This window comes from Anomaloglossus baeobatrachus, chromosome 2 (genome assembly GCF_048569485.1).
Source record: "Anomaloglossus baeobatrachus isolate aAnoBae1 chromosome 2, aAnoBae1.hap1, whole genome shotgun sequence".
NCBI lineage: Eukaryota > Metazoa > Chordata > Amphibia > Anura > Aromobatidae > Anomaloglossus > Anomaloglossus baeobatrachus.
In genome coordinates this window covers 699794909-699816184 of record NC_134354.1, presented here as the reverse complement: position 1 = coordinate 699816184, position 21276 = coordinate 699794909, and the positions used below count along the sequence as shown (strand labels likewise).

The 21276-nt window shown below is 45.8% G+C and overlaps 1 protein-coding gene across 2 annotated transcripts; it reads right to left on the bottom strand.

Annotated features, from left to right (window-relative positions):
- Positions 1–343: 343 nt before the first annotated feature.
- Positions 344–7971, bottom strand: LOC142290597 (endogenous retrovirus group PABLB member 1 Env polyprotein-like). 2 transcript variants are annotated; one of them, XM_075334555.1, is made up of 2 exons: positions 7883–7971; positions 344–2620 (listed from the first exon to the last, which is right to left on the bottom strand). In XM_075334555.1, the coding sequence occupies exon 2, from the start codon at positions 2418–2420 to the stop codon at positions 876–878; it is 1545 nt and encodes a 514-aa protein (XP_075190670.1). In that variant the 5' UTR covers positions 2421–2620; positions 7883–7971; the 3' UTR covers positions 344–875. The 2 variants fall into 2 exon arrangements, with proteins under 2 accessions (XP_075190670.1, XP_075190671.1); XM_075334556.1 differs by having other exon boundaries at positions 7805–7883.
- Positions 7972–21276: the final 13305 nt, after the last annotated feature.

Below are 21276 nucleotides of genomic sequence, written 5' to 3'. Positions count from 1 at the left end.
TAACTGCATCAATCTATAGGAGACCTGTATTTGGTTCAGGTAACGTGAAAAACTGATTGGGTTTCTAGTCGGGTCTGGAGCATTTTGCAGGAAAGCCATCTGCTCGGCTGGAGTCCAGGGTACGTAGTCATCATACGTACGAGGGACTGCATCTCTGGGAGCATCTGGGTTTTGTTAGGTTGACCTAACGGTCACAGCTATTGCCAGCGATGCCCAAATGAGAGAGGGTACCGGTGACCCCCCTCTGCCCTCCCTTTAGCCTTCAATGAAAACAGGCAGACACTGTTATACACGTAAAGGCTAGGAGACGTGCGGCTCCCAAAAAGAAACTGCATTATTTTGTTTACATTACAAGGTTATACAGATTTGATTAGGGCGTAACTATGCAGCATACATATTCATTAAAGGCGTGAATTACATATTCCCAGCAAGAGAAATTAACATAATGACTTATACTCCCATAACAAACTGTTGCGTTCTTATTCCCATAACAAGATGTTTGTCAGTCATTTCTAAGTCAAAACATTCTGTGTCCTTGAAGTTGGTCTCACAGTTTATTACGCAAATAAGTCTGGTTCGGTCTTGCCAGGGAGAATTTCTATTATTTTTCTAAGTCAGTGAAAAAGGTTAACTCTTTCCTCACAATCCCCCCTATTGGCGTGATTGATGGACAGGGGGCCATCGAGAAGCTGTGGACTATAGAGCGAGCAGGCTAGTCTCCAGATACTTTCTGAGCCGCGGGTTGCTCAGGGAGTGTCGTCTCACATCCGTCACCCAGGACTGCCTGCATGCCTCTCGATAGGAGTCTCATCATGATACGCCAAGGTGATTTCTAGAGGAAAGAGTAAAGAAGAGAAAAAGGCATATTAGTGATTTCATACGGGTGCTGAATAATCATTGTATCTACATTGCTTCAAGCAGCGGGAAAACAAAGCCATTAGCAACTTGAACACTACATAAGCAACTACCAAACAGAGTAACACTTGGAACACTGATTGCAGTATCCCCATGAACCATCCTCCTATTCCCTTAAACCAGTTTGCAGGGTTGAACATTGAAAAGGTATTGCTCCACCAAGCATCTGAGCTTCTGAGTACCTCCTCATCATGTTTTTTCCTCAGCTTTTGTATCTCAGTTAAACTGGCTTGGGCTCTTAAGGTTCCTTTTGGATCTATGTAGTGACAACAGCTGGGGCCTACTACTTGGCACATCCCCCCTTGGGCTGCAGTGAGGTAATCCAGTACCAAAGTATGTTGGTTGGTTACAATGATTAATTGTCTCTGTATGGCAATGGTACTATTTACTGCTTGGAGAACCTCAAAAATTTGATCATCAAGATAGTCAGTGCTGTCCACCAACTTATCATACATCTGCATTATCATGGGATAGATAAAAAGAGAACTGAAAAATTTGTTGACATGACTCATTTGAATCACATGGGGTCGGCCACTAGGCCTGTCTTTGTTGTCTGCTGCTCTCTTTACCAGTAGGTGGAGAGGCATTTTCCCTGCCGGTATATCAGTGGTATTGATAATGAAGGTGGCAGGGGTCAAACGGGCCAAGGTGCAGGTGCCATTTACTCCTACTGGTAGCCATTTGTAGGCGTTGTAACCACAAACCCAATAGGTTTGCGGTGGAAGATCCCAGATGGCTGAATGTTGTAATATGAGGCGATGTACTATATCTATAAAGGCCGATATGTTTCTGAGTATACACCATCCGGGAAGTTGGCCTAGGGGACTACAATACCCTGCGGACGGTTCACCACAGGTTTCTCGGCCAGGCACATATGGGTCAGAATCATTGCACCATAAATTTCCGGGTTGGGAGTAACAAGTATCATTTGTGCCTTCTGGAAACAATGAATTGTATATCCACCCATGGTCATGCAGATGTCTCTCTAACAGCAAGGGTTTAAATGCATCTGTACTGTCAGAGGTTCGCCCAAAACTTATTTTGATTCCTTCTGTTGGAATCTTGCCCATAATAGGTGTTTTTGTGTAATTACGGGGTACCCAGCTGCTTCCTTCAAAGGCTAAATATTGCTGGGTTCCGGGAAGGCCAGTAGTAAGATTGCCTTGCCACCAGGGGAAATCCACCCACCCTACTATTGGTATGGGCACACTAGTGTTCCACAGTTTTTGATACTTGGTGTCATTGACTGATAATCTATTGTAACAGCCTCCCCATTGAAACACTTCGTTTATTGGGACTGGTATGGCTAAGTATGGCATGGAAGAGGCTGTCACAGGTGCGTGTGTACATATCCAGCAGTCTGTGATCTCAAGTTTTTCAGCTAACACTTCATGATGGGTCTCAAATGAATTCTGCCGTGGTGTAGAAGGCCCCAAAAAGGGAGTACACATAGAAATACTTATCAGCAGTATTAGGCCTTCTTGCAGTGGCTGGCATGGACCCATGTCGATCTCCCCTCGAGTTTGACGGAGGTTGGAGTGGTCAGCTGGACAGTCAAAGGCCCTTCAAATCGTGGCTCAAGGGTCTTTCTCACGTGCTTCTTTAGGTAGACCCGGTCACCAGGCTTTAGGGAGTGGGTTCCTGGAACAGCATCAGGATCAGGTAGAGAAGAGTAGACCCTTTGGTGGGTTTCAGTTAGTCTCTTCTGCAGGGAAACAACATAAGACGTTAGGCTATCACATTGCAGGTGTAACTCCTGCGGGAAGTAGCATCCTAATCTGGGTGCACTACCAAAGAGTATTTCAAATGGTGAGAGCCTGTGCTTTCCCTGCGGGGTAGTCCTTATAGAGTAAAGAGCTATGGGGAGACATTCTGTCCATGGTCTACCAGTCTCCTCCACTGCCTTGGCTAGTTTGAGCTTTAGCGTCCCATTTAACCTTTCCACTTTCCCTGATGACTGTGGGTGGTAAGGTGTGTGTAAGGCTGACTGAATGCCTAACAGGGCACAGGTGTTCTGGAAAACTTGTCCAGTGAAATGAGTACCTCGGTCCGACTCTATGACTTCAGGGAGTCCAAACCGGGGTACCAGCTCACAGGCCAATTTCTTTGCTGTAATTCGGGCCGTGGCTGAGCTGACAGGGTAGGCCTCTGGCCATCCTGAGAAGAGGTCTACACAGACAAGTACAAACTCGTAGATGCCATGTCTTGGCAACTGTATATAGTCTATTTGTACTCTTTGGAATGGGGCAAACGTCTTTGGCATGTGTCTTTGCGGGGTTTTAGTTAGCTGGCCTGGATTGTGTTGTTGACAGATGTGACAATCCTTTATTCTCTGGGAGGCGTATTGTCTGAAGCCGGGGGCTACCCAATAAGGTTGCATCTGGTTCATGATTGAGTTTGTGCTTCCATGTGTGGGGTAGTGGAGTACTTGGAAAATGGCAGGGAACCAACTGCGTGGCAGGACGGGAAGTCAGTTTAGGCGCCAAATCCCCTCCACCTTTTCTGCCCCCTTGGCCCGCCATCCGGCCTTTTCTTCCTCAGAGGCGTTTTCTTGTGTCTCAAAGAGGTTCTGCATTTCTTCCTCCGTCGTTGACACTGTTTCCGTCTCCTTCAAAGGGAGTAAGGCTGCTTGTTTTGCTGTTTGGTCGGCCAAGCGATTTCCCCTTGCCTCGGGTGTTTGAGCCTTGGTGTGGGCAGCAACCTTTATGATTGCTAGCTGTTTTGGTATCAAGGCTACTTCCATTAGTTTCTTCACTGAGGCTCCATGCCTGATGGGATTTCCTGTTGCTGTGAGGAATCCTCTAGTCTGCCAGATGGTGCCAAAATCGTGCACAATGCCATGTGCATAGGCTGAGTCCGTGTAGATGTTCGCTGTTCGTTCTTCCAGAAACTCAATTGCCCAAATGAGGGCAAGAAGTTCTGCTTCTTGAGCAGATATGCGTGGAGGTAGCGGTTGTTTGGCTAGGACTGCATATAGAGTCACTACTGCAAATCCGGTGTGGAACTTGCCTGCTTCATCAGCGTATCTGCTACCATCCACAAAAAGTTCAAAGTCTGGATTTGTAAGCGGTGTTGCCTGAATATTGTGCAGGGGCTTTGCCTCATGTTCAATGAGTTCCTGACAATCATGATCAAATGGTGCGCTGGTACGTTTGTCACTCTCTTCTGTCCTCTCTTCTGTCCCCCCTTCTAAACTTGTGAAGATCAGCAGATCAGCAAGGTTTAGACTTGTAACTCGAGCAAATGAGATGTTTGGGGGTAGCAACAGCGTGCACTGGAGTCTGACTTGTCTTGCCATGGAGAGATGTTTCAACTGCACTTGATTGAGAACAGCATAAATGTCATGGCTGGTAAGGATGGTAGTCGGGAAATCTAGTGAGATCTCAGATGCTTTCTGCAGTATGTTTGAAACTGCTGTAACAGCACGGACACAGGTTGGTGCTGCTCTGGTAACGTTGTCGAGTTGAGAGGAGTAGTACCCGATTATGTGATGTTTGTCCGTTTTCTGGGTGAGTACTCCTACGGCAAATCCTTGAAGCTCTGCTACGAACAGATTAAAGGTGAGATCATAGTTTGGGAGTGCCAGAGCAGGTGCATCAATCACTAGTTCCTTGAGCTTTTGAAAATTTTGTTGAGCTTCTTCTGTGAGGGAGAAAGGAATATTCTTTGTGCAATCATACAGCGGTTGCATGAGTAGCGATGCATTGGGAATCCACTGTCTGCAGAAAGATATTAGCCCTAAAAATCCTCTGAGTTGTTTGAGATTTCTAGGAATGCTTGCTTTCCTGATAACTTCTTGTCTGTCCGGGCTGAGGTGTTTTTGTCCTGCAGAAAGGCAATGGCCCAGGAAAGTGACCCTCGTTTTGCAGAACTGCAATTTATCTCTGCTCGCTTTGCATCCTACTTCTGCCAGAAAGGTAAGAAGACTTATTGAAGCCATTTTACATTTTTCTTCACTAGGGCAACACAGTAGTAAATCATCCACGTACTGAAGAAGGACACAGTGCTCAGGGGGTTCCCAGCCCCGAAGTACATTGCTCATTGCCTGAGTATATAGCGTAGGAGAATGTTGCATACCTTGGGGCAGGCGTGTCCATGTATATTGATTTTGCTTGTGTGTGAATGCAAAGAAATCTTGGCATGCTGGGTCCAGTGGTACTGAGAAAAAAGCATTAGCAAGGTCTATGACCGTGTAATGGGTGGATGTAGCCGGCACCTGTGTAAGCAGCGTATGTGGATTTGGTACAACAGGGGTGAGGGGCTCCAGTATTGAGTTCACTGCCCTCAGATCGTGTACCATCCGGTACGTAACTGGATCACCTTTTTTTACTTGTCTCTTCTTAACAGGAAACAACGGAGTGTTGTAAGGAGACTTAGTAATTCTGAGGGCTCCAGACTTCAACAGTTCTTTTATCTGGTAATCTAGGGCAGCTTCCTGTTGAACATTAAGAGGGTATTGTCTCAGCTGCGGTGGTATAATTCCAGGCTTGACTGAAACCTTTACGGGGGGCACGGGTAGTGTGCCGAGGTCAGTTTTTGATGTGGACCAGAGTTTTGTAGGAACTTGTAGAAGTATTGGGTCCGTGTTTACTTCATGTGTAACTTCAGATTCTGGTTGGTCTTCTATCATCTGAAGAGTGCACAGGACTTCTTCTGGGATATCTTCTGGAATTTGCAGGATAGCCGATCCATCTTCATTGTAGACAATCTGAGCTTGCAGTCTTGATAGTAGATCTGCTCCCACTAGGGCATCTCCACCCAGGGGGGACACTAAGAATTTAGACACGAACATGTGTGGTCCCAGTTTCACCTTCAGTGGATGTGTTATTCGGATTATCTGGGCTTGTCCATCAAATCCGGATACTACAGTAGCTTCAGAGGAGATGGATCCTTCAGGCACCAGATTCTTGGGGAGTACGGAGCGAGAGGCTCCTGAGTCCACTAAAGCTCTTATTTCCTTGTTGCCAATGTGAAGGGGGACATGTATAAATGGACCTCTGGCATCCCTATCCCGTGCTGCCGCAAGTCAGGCAGTCTTCTCCTCCTGACTCTCGGGTCGGTTTTGAGTGTCCCTCTTCTTCTTTCTACAGTCTCTGATCACATGTCCTCTGATTCCACAATAGTAGCAGGTCGGTGCCTTCTTTCTTGTACCTTCTGGCTCACCGTCCACTGCTGCTATGACAACTTTCTTGTTGCTCCTTTTATCCTTTGCGTCGGTTTCTAAGCCACTTGCTTTGTTGACTAGAAGATCTATGTCTTCCATGTTCCTCCATTCTGGGCAGCACGCTTTCAATCTTTCTGCCAGAGGTGCATGTATTCCATCCATGAAGGATCTTACCATCAGGCGACGTATTGCACCCGCTTGTAAGTCCAGCCCTTCATCTGCGAATGACTGCATCAATCTGTAGTAAAATGAGCTGACATTCTCCACAGGACCTTGATGCACTGGTCCCATTGTGCCCTTAGTTCTTTGCTCCTGGGCACAGAAGAGATTGAGTCTTATCATGAAGTCTTGGCCCGATTCCACATTACGGGTATCGTCCGGAGCATGTCCTGCCAGGTGGGCAGTGAGTTTGGCATACAGTTCGGGAGACATTTTAACTCTACACAAACCTTCCATGTCCAACCAAGTGCTTCTGTAGGAGACCTGTATTTGGTTCAGGTAACGTGAAAAACTGACTGGGTTTCTAGTCGGATCTGGAGCATTTTGCAGAAAAGCCATCTGCTCGGCTGGAGTCCAGGGTACGTAGTCTTCATATGTACGGGGAACTGCATCTCTAGGAGCATCTGGGTTTTGTGGATTAACAGGTGGTCTTATCAGGACTCTTCTTTCCACTACGGGATAAAGAGGCACTGGTGCTGTGGCTTGTAGCTTGTGCTGTGGAGCTCCACAGGCTAGGCATTTTTCACTCCAGTCCGGATTTTGTTGGTCACAGTTTGTGCAGGTCCATTCCGGGGATCCTGCTATTTTTGGAGTCGTTCCAGGAGTAGCTGACAGGTACGGAGGAGGCTGTTGATCCTTATTAGCTTGCTTCCCAGCTTCTTCCCATGTGTCTGATTCTTCATGGTATATCCAACCTTGATCGTGGGCTGTTTTTGCCATGTCAGAAAGAGTTCTGATCAGTTTAGTCCATGATTTATCTGCTATCACTCCTGCTCTAGTAGCTGTTATTGTATTCCATTTGTTGGGGTCCAATTGATCCTTCCCCTTCAATCCAAATGTCTTGAAAACTTCCTTGGACTGACTGGCTGTCTTCTTGCCATGATAACACATAATGAGATGTTGCAGGGTGCATCCAGCTCTTCTGTCTTTTGATATTCCTTGTCCCATTCTTCGTCTATCTTCTTCAGCTTTTAGACCCTTGAACGTCCTTTGGACTAAACCTACCTATCCTGGAGATACTCAGAGACTAACTCCTTTTGTATTCCTACCTAAGGTGAGGTCTAGAACCACCTTTCCTGGAAGTACCCAGAGACTGACTCTTAATCTGTATTCCTACTGAAAGGTGGTGTCCTAACTGTTCAGAGGGGGCTGAGAATGTTGAATGGCGCTGGGTTGCCCTTCTTGTACCACAGGTACACTCTATATCCGATGGCAATGGCAAACAGGGCTATTCCCACTAACACTAGGGCAGTGAATATCACATCCATTGGACAGAGCAGGTACACTATTCCCTTTCAACACTCACTGATGTATGGAATCTATGACAACCAACAAGAACAACAGCACAGAAGTAAAGCGCAGGAGAGCAGACACGCGACACACGGAGAGGCAGAGAAACACAGAGAAACGAACAAGCAAACAACCAAACAAGGCACAGAAAACATCAGCTGGCAAGGCTCTTTCAGAGTTCAGTAGAAACCCGCCAATAACCCAGTATCTACTCACAGTGCACCTTTTGCGCGTTGAGGAAGGAACTGAACAGAGATGGGGAGCATAAAGAGAAGAATAAGGTTCAACTCTTACCTGGCCAGGTGTTTCTGGTCCCCACGTCTGGTCACCTCCTCCTCGGCTTGGCAAGACAGTCCACTGCGTCCTGGGATTACAAACACGGGTCCCTGTTCGGGCGCCAGATAATGTTAGGTTGACCTAACGGTCACAGCTATTGCCAGCGATGCCCAAATGAGAGAGGGTACCGGTGACCCCCCTCTGCCCTCCCTTTAGCCTTCAATGAAAACAGGCAGACACCGTTATACACGTAAAGGCTAGGAGACGTGCGGCTCCCAAAAAGAAACTGCATTATTTTGTTTACATTACAAGGTTATACAGATTTGATTAGGGTGTAACTATGCAGCATACATATTCATTAAAGGCGTGAATTACATATTCCCAGCAAGAGAAATTAACATAATGACTTATACTCCCATAACAAACTGTTGCGTTCTTATTCCCATAACAAGATGTTTGTCAGTCATTTCTAAGTCAAAACATTCTGTGTCCTTGAAGTTGGTCTCACAGTTTATTACGCAAATAAGTCTGGTTCGGTCTTGCCAGGGAGAATTTCTATTATTTTTCTAAGTCAGTGAAAAAGGTTAACTCTTTCCTCACAGTTTTGTAGATTAACAGGTGGTCTTATCAGGACTCTTCTTTCCACTACGGAATAAAGAGGCACTGGTGCTGTGGCTTGTAGCTTGTGCTGTGGGGCTCCACAGGCTAGGCATGTTTCACTCCAGTCCGGATTTTGTTGGCTACAGTTTGTGCAGGTCCATTCCGGGGATCCTGCTATTTTTGGAGTCGTTCCAGGAGTAGCTGACAGGTACGGAGGGGGCTGCGGATCCTTATTAGCTTGCTTCGCAGCTTCTTCCCATGTGTCTGATTCTTCATGGTATATCCAACCTTGATCGTGGGCTGTTTTTGCCATGTCAGAAAGAGTTCTGATCAGTTTAGTCCATGATTTATCTGCTATCACTCCTGCTCTAGTAGCTGTTATTGTATTCCATTTGTTGGGGTCCAATTGATCCTTCCCCTTCAATCCAAATGTCTTGAAAACTTCCTTGGACTGACTGGCTGTCCTCTTGCCATGATAACACGTAATGAGATGTTGCAGGGTGCATCCAGCTCTTCTGTCTTTTGATATTCCTTGCCCCATTCTTCTTCTATCTTCTTCAGCTTTTAGACCCTTGAACGTCCTTTGGACTAAACCTACCTATCCTGGAGATACTCAGAGACTAACTCCTTTTGTATTCCTACCTAAGGTGAGGTCTAGAACCACCTTTCCTGGAGATACTCAGAGACTAACTCCTTTTGTATTCCTACTGAAAGGTGGTGTCCTAACTTCAGAGGGGGCTGAGAATGTTGAATGGCGCTGGGTTGCCCTTCTTGTAACAGAGATACACTCTATATCCGATAGCAATGGCAAACAGGGCTATTCCCACTAACACTAGGGCAGTGAATATCACATCCATTGGACAGAGCAGGTACACTATTCCCCTTCAACACTCACTGATGTATGGAATCTATGACAACCAACAAGAACAACAGCACAGAAGTAAAGCGCAGGAGAGCAGACACGCGACACACGGAGAGGCAGAGAAACACAGAGAAACAAACAAGCAAACAAACAACCAAACAAGGCACAGAAAACATCAGCTGGCAAGGCTCTCTCAGAGTTCAGTGGAAACCCGCCAATAACCCAGTATCTACTCACAGTGTACCATTTTGCGCGTTGAGGAGAGGGGAGATCAGATGTGGGGAGCATAAAGAGAAGAATAAGGTTCAACTCTTACCTGGCCAGGTGTTTCTGGTCCCCACGTCTGGTCACCTCCTCCTCGGCTTGGCAAGACAATCCACTGCGTCCTGGGATTACAAACACGGGTCCCTGTTCGGGCGCCAGATAATGTTAGGTTGACCTAACGGTCACAGCTATTGCCAGCGATGTCCGAATGCAGAGAGGGTACCGGTGACCCCCCTCTGCCCTCCCTTTAGCCTTCAATGAAAACAGGCAGACACCGTTATACACGTAAAGGCTAGGAGACGTGCGGCTCCGAATAGAAAGACTGTATTATTTTGTTTACATTTCAAAGTTATACAAAGTTGATTAGGGCGTAACTATGCAACATACATATTCATTAATCTACATTCATTAAGGCGTGGATTGCATATTCCCAGCAAGAGAAATTAATATAATGACTTATACTCCCATAACAGTCTATGACGTTTCTTTTTCCATAACAAGAATGTTTTTCAGTCGTCTCTAAGTCAAAACATTCTGCGTCCTTGAAGTTGGTCTCACAGTTTATTACGCAAGTAAGTCTGGTTTGATATTGCCAGGGAGAATGAATTTCTATTATTTTCTAAGTCAGTGAAAAAGGTTAACTCTTTCCTCACACCTTCTTTCTTCTTCACGAAGAAGAAGCCTGCTCCAGCAGGAGAGGAGGATCTCCGAATGAATCCCCTTGCCAGGCTCTCTGTGATGTAAGTAGACATGGCCCTTGTTTCGGCTGGAGACAGCGGATATATCCGTCCTCGAGGTGGTGTAGTTCCCGGGAGCAGGTCGATGGCACAATCGAAAGGACGATGTGGCGGAAGTACCTCTGATTCCTTTTTGTTGAAGACATCCGCGAAGGACCAATAGGCCGAGGGCAGTCCTGGTAAGGACTCTGGACCCGGAGGTCGTCGGATGGGTTGTATGGTCTTCAGACACTTCTCGTGGCAAGAGGAGCCCCATCGGGTGATCTCACCAGTACCCCAGCTGACTGATGGTTCGTGTATCCGTAACCAAGGAAGTCCCAGCAGGATTTGATGGGACATGTGTGGAAGGACGTAGAGAGCGATGTTCTCGGTGTGCAGGGCACCGATACGCAGTTCGAGCGGCCTGGTGATCCACGAGATGGTGTCAGAGAGGGGTCTGCCATCCACAGAGGCAATCATGAGGGGTTTATCGAGTGGAGTAACAGGCACCTGGTATTTGTCCACCGTGGCCTGCTGGATGAAATTGCCTGCTGCCCCAGAATCGAGGTACGCCTCAGCCGTGAACCGCGTCTCTCCCGTTGTCACTTGCACAGTCCAGGTAACCGGGTCTGAGAGTGTCCCAGCACCTAGGGTGGCCTCTCCTACCAACCCTAGGCTTTGGAGTTTCCCGGCCTTTCTGGACAGGAGCGTAGCAGGTGTGTGCCTTCTCCGCAGTAGAAGCAGAGGCCCTTGGCGAGCCGCTCTGTTCGGCGTTGTTCAGACTGCCGCACACGGTCGATCTGCATGGGCTCGTGGACGGAGACACCAGATGCCGTTGACTGAAGGACGGCGGGCTTCTGCGGAGGAGAGGAGTGTCGTACCGGACGTCTCTCACGGGACACCTCTTTTGATCGCTCCTGAAAGCGAATGTCCACTCGGGTCGCAAGAGTAATCAGGGCATCCAGGGTGGACGGTACGTCACGACCAGCCAGCTCATCTTTAATTCGACCCGAGAGCCCTTCCCAGAAGGCGGCGGTTAGAGCCTCGTTTTTCCACCCAAGTTCCGATGCCAAAGTGCGAAAACGTATGGCGTATTGACCCACCGTCAGAGTCCCCTGACGTAACTGGAGAAGAGATGAGGCAGACGCGGAGGCGCGTCCAGGCTCGTCAAAGGTGCCACGAAATGCCTGCAGGAACTCCTGGATGTTCTTGGTCACAGGATCCTCCTTTTCCCACAAGTAGTTCATCCACGCCAGTGCCTCACCCTCTAGATGGGACATGATGAACGCGACCTTGGCTTGGTCGGAGGCAAACAAATGCGGCAGCTGCGTGAAATGGAGGGAGCATTGGTTTATGAATCCCCTGCAGGTCTTGGGATCTCCGGCGTACCGGGGTGGTGAGGCCAAACGAAGTCTGGAAGCATCCGAAGAGGCTGCCACGGGGGCTGGAGCCGTGGATTGGCTAGTGGAAGCCCGAGATGCTGAAGATGTAACCGACGCTTGTAGCGTGTTCAGGCGGGCGTCCACAGAAGACATGAATTGCAGCATGCGGGTCTGAGTCTCACGCTGGCGTGCGAGTTCCTCCTGCAGGGCTGCTAGTGCTGCAGCGGGATCCATGGCCTGTTCTTACTGTTAGGGCCAGGTGGACGGGCAGGCCCAGGAGGTGGATCCACTGGACCGAACTCCTTGATGATGGTAAGGGGTCCGGTGGCTGGAGCACTACAGGTAGCAGAACAGTCCGTGTACAAGAGGAGAATGCAGAAGTCCCTGGGACCACGGAGTCACTGATGGTAGTCCGGGTGACGGAGCTCAGGTTCGGAGGCCAAGATGTTGTCAGGCGGAGTCCGGAACCGATGGAGCGAGCAGACGGGTCACCGCAGGGATCAGAGATGGAACGGACTGTCAGGATGGCAGATGGACAGCGTTCGGGGTTCGGGATCTGGCAGAACCGGGTGGCGAAGCAGGATCGGCTCTAGAAGAGAGAGAGGTGAGTATCTCACAGAAACACAAGGAGACCTGACTCCTAGCTTGGGAAACACGAAGAACAGGCCCCGCCCACTTGGACATTAAACCCCTTTATACCCTGTACCTGCGTGTTCAATTTCCTGTTAGTGGACGCTGGCCCTTTAAGAGAGGGTCAGTGACCGCGCGCGCGCCCTAATGCGCATGCGCGCGGCCCGGGTGCCAGAAGCCAGAGGAGGGAGCGGTGAGGAGGAAGCAGGAGAGCCGGGCTGGGGCTGGTTTGCCATCGGACGCCGGGAGCGGGGACCGGGCTGCCTGGGGACCGCAGGCAATGGGGCAGGAAGGCTGTGGAGCAGGGGACCAGGAAGCCTGGCACGGGAGCGGCGGAGCGCGGCAGGGGAGCCGGTGAGTGTGACAGGGGACCCGGGGACCGTGACAGGGGACCCGGGGAGCGTGACAATACGGTAGTTATATTGATCAGGATTTGGGCTATATATCTGTCTGCGTAGCAGGAATTGCTTTTTGATAATTCTAACAGGGGGAGGGGATAAGTATGAATACCCCCCCAGATATTATCTGATCCTCAGCTGCTGACACTCAAAAAACAGGTAATTTTATAAACTTTACTTTTTTGGATTTCGAAATCTATACATCCGAGCTGACCACTACAGGTATGTATAGAATCAGCCTGATAGTGCCAATATAGCACTGGCTTTCGGTTATATATGAAGATCCTGGTGATTGGTTCCCTTTAAATGTTTTCAACAGCCATAGGCACCAACAAACAATACTCTTTACAGATGTCCAAAACCATCTTGACTAAATGACAGACAGACAATAGTCTTCTTCTGAGTCTGTTGTGTCTGTTCCTGTCCTAAACACTTTTCAGCAGTTGTACAAACATTTGACTAGTTAGTTTCTACCAGTGTCTATGAGTGTCTGAAAGTTGCCCATACAAGCACTGATCTGGCTGCCTGGGCTTTCACCTTTTGTTGACAGTGACACATATGACAAATACAGGCAGTTCAGACATGTCTCCACTCCCTTGTCAGAGGACAATAGAAACTGTAGCTCAGGAACATTATTCATACCTTCCATCTCATTAACATGATGCTGAAGTGGTTAAATATCTGTTGGCAATCAAGTCTTCAGGGAGACATCGGGAGAGAAGTAACTGACATAGAAAGTGGAGGTTCAATCAGTTACTTGTTTGTCATCACTAATTGCAAGGTAAAGCACGTCAGGACCTGAAATGACTTGCATAGTAAATTGGCAACAAGTGTACCTCCCTCATAAATAGCAACTAATAAGACAGAAAGAGTGCTAAAAAACACGAAAAACTAGTATTCACATGATGTAATAGTCTTCCAAGGTATCAAAGACTATTACAAAGTGATGTACATTGGCTGTATGTTTGGAGTCGTTCTGCAGAATAAATTTGGAATGAGACTCCTCACTGATGGTATTGCATGATGGATAAGTATCTACCTGTACTTCTCAACATTGAGGACATCAAGAAATAGGCAACATTGAGGACTGTGATGCAATGTTTAGTCATGGAAAATCAGTGCATGCTAATGTCACACTACGAGGGTGTTCAGACTGACCGAAGTCTGACACACAACCAATAAGCAACTAAAACAACACAAACAAGGAGGGAACGCTGGGGACACAATACAACGGAGGTTCCTGCCACTAGAGAGAGTTGACTAGTGAACTCACCTCAATCTGAGCTCCCTAGCGTCCCTATACAGGTTCTTTCAACCTGTCGACGAGCAGGATACCTTGGACCCTCAGCTGGCTCTAAACTCATCCTGCCTAGTGAGTAGTCCAACAAGATCACTAGACTTGCCACTACAATATGGAAACACAAGGGAAGGAAAACAAACAGAGGAAATACTGCAACATCAAAGGATAAAGGTTGACTTCTTTTAATGCTTTAACACAGCTCCTTCCACCAAGGGGGTCAGCAAATGAGTTTGTATCTTCAGCAGGGATTGCTGGGTAACACCTCTATTTAAACCTGACTGGCGAGATAACAAGCACTCAGCTAGGGACTGCTGGAGAAGCTGGACAGCAATAAAACTGACATTAACTGTTTAGGCACCAAAGGAAATTAAAACATGTTTAAATGTGGATAACCAGATGGAGATGAGAGACTCCAGTCTGGAAGCTGTCACTAGTCTCTAAAAACAGGGAGACGCCCGTGACAGCTGAGCTCTCTTCAAAATCTGAACATGTCCAGCAATGCCAGCAGCTCAGAACTAAAAAAACTAACCAACATCTCCAAGAATAAGTCAAGTGTGAACATGTGCAACCTGAGACAACTAGTCAACATAACCCATAAATACAGCTGCACTCTGATATGCTATAATATGTATCCAATAAATATATGAATTTGGAATTCCATTTCTGCTATAGAAAGTATGATAAAAAAATGAGGTAATTAGGGCACAGATTGGCTAAATCATGAGAGTCCCAGAGGCAGCAACAAGGTGTACCCATTTGTTGGGACCCTAACCTTATAAGCCTCTACCCAGGCTGAAAGTCTATAATTTTAAGGGCATACAAGATCCAGCACTAAATAAAACGCCCTATGCTGATAGGAGGAGTGTTCAGTCAGAAGGGAGTGTACTACAAATGTTAAAAAACTGACCTGAACCTCCAAGTATAAGAAAACTGGGAACAGGTGCAAGCTGAGACACAGTCAATATAACAAAAAAAAAACCTATAAGTTTAAGGTTCAAACAAAGCCTAGCCTTGTCGCTGGCTGTTGTCATCTCGTGAATTGACCAATTTGTGAGCGAAGTACCTTCATTTTTGAGCATAGTTTCTATAGCTGTAATGCAATTCCAATGTAAAAGTCAATTCCAAGTTAAAAGTCAAGGCACCCAGTGCAGCAAAAGAACCCCAAAACATTTTTCAACCTCCAACATATTTGACTGTAGGTCCTGTGTTCATTTCTTTCTGGCCACATTCCGTTTTCAGTAAACTGTAGAATAATGTGCTTTAGCAAAAAGCTCTATCCTGGTCTCATCTGTCCACTAGACGCTTTCCAGAAGGATTTTGGCTTTACTTGTGTACATTTTGGTATACTGTAGCCTAGGCTTTTAATGTCTGTGTGTCAGCAGTGAGTCCTCCTGGCTCTCCTGCCATAGTGTTTCATTTCATTCAAATGTTGATGCATAATTTGCACTGACACTGATGCACCCTGAGCCTGCAGAACAGCTTCAATTTCTGTGGAACTTGATTGGGGCGGCATATCCACCATCCGAACTATCCTGTGTTGCAACTTTTCATCAATTTTTCTCAGCTGTCCACATCTAGGGAGACTAGCTACAGTGCCATGGGTTGTAAACATCTTGACTATTTTGTGCACTGTGGACAAAGGAACAACAAGATCTTTAGAGATGGACGTGTAACTTTGATTTTTTTTTTATATATATATATTTTTTTTTCCAGAAATCTTGGTTTTCAAGTCCTCAAACTGTTCTCTTCTCCTCTTTCTGTTCTCCATGCTTTAGATTTAGTCAACTTCTCCCATTATTTATCTGGTTTCAGGGGTGATTTTCATATTGCCCACACCTGTTACTTGCCACAGGTGAGTTTGAACAATCATCACTTGCTTGAAAAAAGTTGTTTACCCACAATTTTGGAAAGGTGGCAACAATTTTGTGTGAAATTATGTCCAACTTGTTTTTTTTTTCCTCTATTTTTTTATGCTGTTCAATACACACAAAGGAAATAAACATGTGTATAACAAAACATGTAATTGCAATAATTTTCTGGGAGAAATACTTCACTTTCTGGAACAATTTCAAGGGTTCCAACACTTTCGGCCATGACTGTATTCATCATGTAATATCAATAGGGAGGTGTCTGATTAATGGCTCCAAATTTATTCTGCAGCAGGACAAAGACCCCAAACATACAGGCAATGGCAATAGGAAATGTCATTAGTTTAAAGAAGAAAAATGGTTCTGTGAAGTTGAAATACTGGAGGATGGAAAAATGTACGTAAGGAAAATATAACTATAATAACTATAAGGGAAATCAGTGAACCAGCGACTTGTGCACATAAGGCTCACTGATGGGTAGTCGTAGGAAGCAAGTCTATCTGGTTTGTTCTAACAGAAGTGCTACTGTTTTACAAATTGCTAAAAAACGGGTAATGCTGTCTATGATGGAAAAGCTAATGTAATAGGTAAAATCGAAATAGGCCACCCAATTTTGGAGTTTGTTCTCAGGAGATCAGCCATCACACGAGTTGTCTAGCAGTAGTCTTTTGCCCTTCTCCCTATTGAGAGCTTGTAAACGCCCAGTAAAGATATACGTGCATGTGTTTTGAGGACCTGGAAGAATTTAGGCATTTAGTTGACAATCATTTCTGATTGTTCCGAGAAACTCACTTGCGCATTAGCAGCAAAGAACAGACTCTGAGTATTGAAGTATCTAATAATGGTATTCAAAGGTTATTGTAGTGGGAGGAGGACCAGGGTGATCTGTGACTTCATCTATTGTGATTGGTTGATCCTCTGTTATCAGCTGTGAATGAAAGTGTTTTGTCAGTATTTATAAGGAGCTTTTGTCACAAAGGCATTGGGGATAGCAGGAAACCGGGCCTCCTAAAGTCTCGCTGATACCCCTAAAGGTCGGGATGCCTGAAGGCCCAGTCACACACAGCGACTTACCAGTGAACCCGACAATGATACGACCTGATAAGGATCGCTGGTAAGTCGCTGGGAGGTCGCTGGTGAGATGTCACACAGTCAGGCTTTACCAACGACGCAGTAACGATCAGTGACCTGTATAACGATCTCGGCGGGCGTTGGGACCCTGTTAGGAGGTCATTGGTAGGCATCAAACACAGCGATGCGTCCTGCCCAGCAGGACATCGCCTTTGAAGAAAATGGTCTGCACCATTCGGCAACGACTAGCGATCTCACAGCAGGGGCCTGATCGCTGATAGGTGTCACACATAGCGAGATCGCTGGCGAGATCGTTGCTGCGTCACAGAAACTGTGACTCAGCAACGATCTCGTTAGCAATCTCGTTGTGTGTGACGGGGCCTTAAGTCACCTTCCTGGCCCTTCTGGCAGTCCTGATCTGATACCACCTCCCCTAGGGGCGACCAGGACAGGACTGAGATTAAACCCACAGTTATAGATAGACAGGGGAAACCAAAACTCTGTCACACAGTAGGCGCTCACAGAGGTAAAAGACAGTAAAAGATAAGGAGGAAACCAAGAGCAGGGAGGAAACAAGACAATGGGTAAACTCCACAACCACTCCATACAAAAAGCAACACTTTCCAGTTAGTGTGGGACATCTAAACACACAGACCAACACAGTACAGCTGGCATGGGTAGAAGATTACATCCAGCTTAAATATGAGAGGAGCAGATGTGATTGGCTTCCTCATAACATGTGATCAAAGGAGCCTAACAAGCAGGCTAGCAAAAGTTAACTCTTTCCAGCCTGACTATGACTGACTATGACACAGCAGGTCGACGGCAGAGTTTGACTGCGTTGATCACAGACACCAGAGAAACTATTAGGAGCAGTGTCAGAATCTGCAATGTGACAGTCGGAGAAGTTCGTGCAAAACGCTGTGTGACAGCTTTCTGAAAAGGACAGGAAATTCTGAGCCCAAAAGTTCGAGAAATTCTGAGCCTAAAATGGCCTCAGTGGCAAATGTGAAAATTGATAAAATACTAATGTTGTTGTTTCTTTTTTTTTTTTTTAATAATGATTGTGGTATGAAAAAACATTGCTATTTTTTTTAACACCTTAACGATGGAGCAAATTTTGACCTTAATTACCGACCCACATTTTTCAACATGACCTGTGATTCTGAGATTGTTTTTTGTAATACGTCGTACTTTATGCTAACGATAAATTTCGGCAACTATGTTTTGCATTTCATTATAAACTGTATTTTACATTTGATGGAAATTTTGAAAAAATTGCGATTTTCAAACTTTGAATGCGTGTATCCTAAAACCAATAGTTAATAAATAACATTTCTCATAGGTCTACTTAATTTCAGCATCAGTTTTCAAACATCGTTTTGTTTTGTTGGGATGTTAGAAGGGTTAAGGGGGCTTTATACGGTAGCGATATCGCTAGCAATTTGTAGCGATAGCGAGCGTGTAAGTACCCGCCCCCGTCGCGCATGCGATTGTTTGTGATCGTTGCCGTAGCGAACATTATTGCTACGGTAGCGTCACACGTACTTACCTGGTCGGCGGCGTCGCTGTGACTGCCGAACAATCCCTCCTTCAAGGGGGAGGGACGTTCGGCATCACAGCGACGTCACCGCAACGTCACACAGCGAATGGCCAATCAAAGCGGAGGGGCGGAGCTGAGCGTGATGTAAACATCCCGCCCACCTCTTCCTTCCGCATTGGGGCCGGCGGCAGGTAAGGAGACGTTCCTCGCTCATGCGGTGTCACACATAGCGATGTGTGCTGCCGCATGAGCGATGAATCACAACGCTAAACAACCCTTACCGATTTTTGAGTTTGGGACGACCTCTCCATGGTGAACGATTTTCACCATTTTTTAGGTCGCCTAAGTCGCTGGTAAGTATCACACGCTGCGATATTGTTAATGACGCCGGATGTGCGTCACTAACAATGTGACCCCGACGATCAAACATTAACGATATCGTAGCGTGTAAAGCCCCCTTTAAACTTTAGCAGCCAATTTTCATTGTTTTTTCTAGAAAATGTACAAATCCTATTTTTTTTGATGGAACTATTTGGTTTTGGTATTATTTTAAATTGCTGTCAGGAAATTTTATAACCCTTCAGGTGTTATACAGGGATTAAAGCCATCAAATTATTGATATAGCCCCAATTTTTTTCATTTTAGCAAGAGGTAAAAAATAACAGAAAATTTACCCCAAAATTTATTTACGCGATTTCTGTAAAATGTGGTAATATCCCATATGTGGTCAAAACTGCTGCTTCTGACATGGCAAGGCTCAAATTTTGAGCATTAACTTGTGGGGAACATACACCGTGTGCAGAATTATTAGGCAAGTTGTATTTTAGAGGATTTTTTTATTATTGATCAACAAATATGTTCTCAATCAACCCAAAAGACTCATAAATATGAAAGCTTAACATTTTTGGAAATTGGATTGTTTTTTTTTTTTAGATTTGGCTATCTTAGGAGAATATCTGTTTGTGCAGGTAACTATTACTGTGCAGAATTATTAGGCAACTTAATAAAAAACAAATATATTCCCATCTCACTTGTTTATTTTCACCAGGTAAACCAATATAACTGCACAAAATTTAGAAATAGACATTTCTGACATTAAAAACTAAACCCCCAAAAATTAGTGACCAATATAGCCACCTTTCTTTATGATGACACTCAGCAGCCTACCATCCAAAGATTCTATCAGCTGCTTGATCTGTTTACGATCAACATTGCATGCAGCAGCCAAAACAGCCTCCCAGACACTGTTCCAAGAGGTGTTTTCCCTCCCTGTAGATCTCACATTTTATGAGGGACCACAGGTTCTCTATGGGGTTCAGGTCAGGTGAGCAAGGGGGCCATGTCATTATTTTTTCATCTTTTAGACCTTTACTGGCCAGCCATGCTGTGGAGTAGTTGGATGCTTGTGATGGAGCATTGTCCTGCATGAAAATCATGTTTTTCTTGAACGATACCGACTTCTTCCTGTACCACTGCTTGAAGAAGTTGTCTTCCAGAAACTGGCAGTAGGTCTGGGAGTTGAGATTCACTCCATCCTCAACCCAAAAAGGTCCCACAAGTTCATCTTTGATGATACCAGCCCATACCAGTACCCCACCTCCACCTTGCTGGCATCTGAGTCGGAGTGGAGCCCTCTGCCCTTTACTGACCCAGCCTCTGGCTCATCCATCTTGCCCATGAAGAGTCACTCTCATTTCATCAGTCCATAAAACCTTTGAAAAATTAGTCTTAAGCTATTTCTTGGCCCAGTCTTGACGTTTTATCTTATGTTTCTTGTTCAAAGGTGGTGGTTTTTCAGCCTTCCTTACCTTGGCCATGTCCCTGAGTATGGCACACCTTGTGCTTTTTGATACTCCAGTAACATTGCAGCTCTGAAATATGACCAAACAGGTGTCAAATGGCATCTTGGCAGCTTCACGCTTGATTTTTCTCAATTCATGGGCAGTTATTTTGCGCCTTTTTTGCCCAACATGCTTCTTGCGACCCTGTTGGCTATTTCCCATGAAACGCTTGATTGTTCGGTGATCACACTTCAAAAGTTTGGCAATTTCAAGACTGTTGCATCCCTCTACAAGACCTCTCACAATTTTGGACTTTTCAGAGCCCGTCAAATCTCTCTTCTTACCTATTTTGCCAAAGGAAAGGAAGCTGCCTAATAATTAAGCACACGTTATATAGGGAGTTGATGTCATTACACCGCACCCCTCCTCATTACAGAGATGCACATCACCTGATTTACTTACTTGGTAGTTGGCTCTCAAGCCTATACAGCTTGGAGTAGGACAACATGTATAAAAAGTATCATGTGAACAAAATACTTATTTGCCTAATAATTCTGCACACAGTGTATTGTGGATGCCAGGTTTCATTTGCAGAGCCCTTGAATACTATATCAATAGAATCCCCCAACAAGTAATGTTTTGAAAACTAGAACTCTCAAAAAATTCACAAAACCTGATAGCATTTTGACTTGCAACTGTGTTTTTTTTTCCCCAGTAAAATGTTGTTTAAGCCCCAAGGGTTGGTAGGTGTAAACGAACCCCACAGTTTGTTACACAATTTCCTGTGAACACAGTGATACCTCATATGTTTTGAAAAACTAATATTTGGCCAAATGGCACGGCTCAAAAGGAAAGAACGCTATTTGATTATTAGATTTGTCCAGATGCCGTGTGGCATTTTGCAGTACTCCTGATATGCTAAACAGTTTTACATTTTGCTGCGAGTGGAGAGTGGACCTACTGGACCAAGGAACCGATCTCTGACCTGGAGGAGCCT

Excerpts from the sequence above, each read along its gene's own strand:
- LOC142290597 (XM_075334555.1), bottom strand. The coding sequence starts at position 2,420 with ATGGGTCCATGCCAGCCACTGCAAGAAGGCCTAATACTGCTGATAAGT.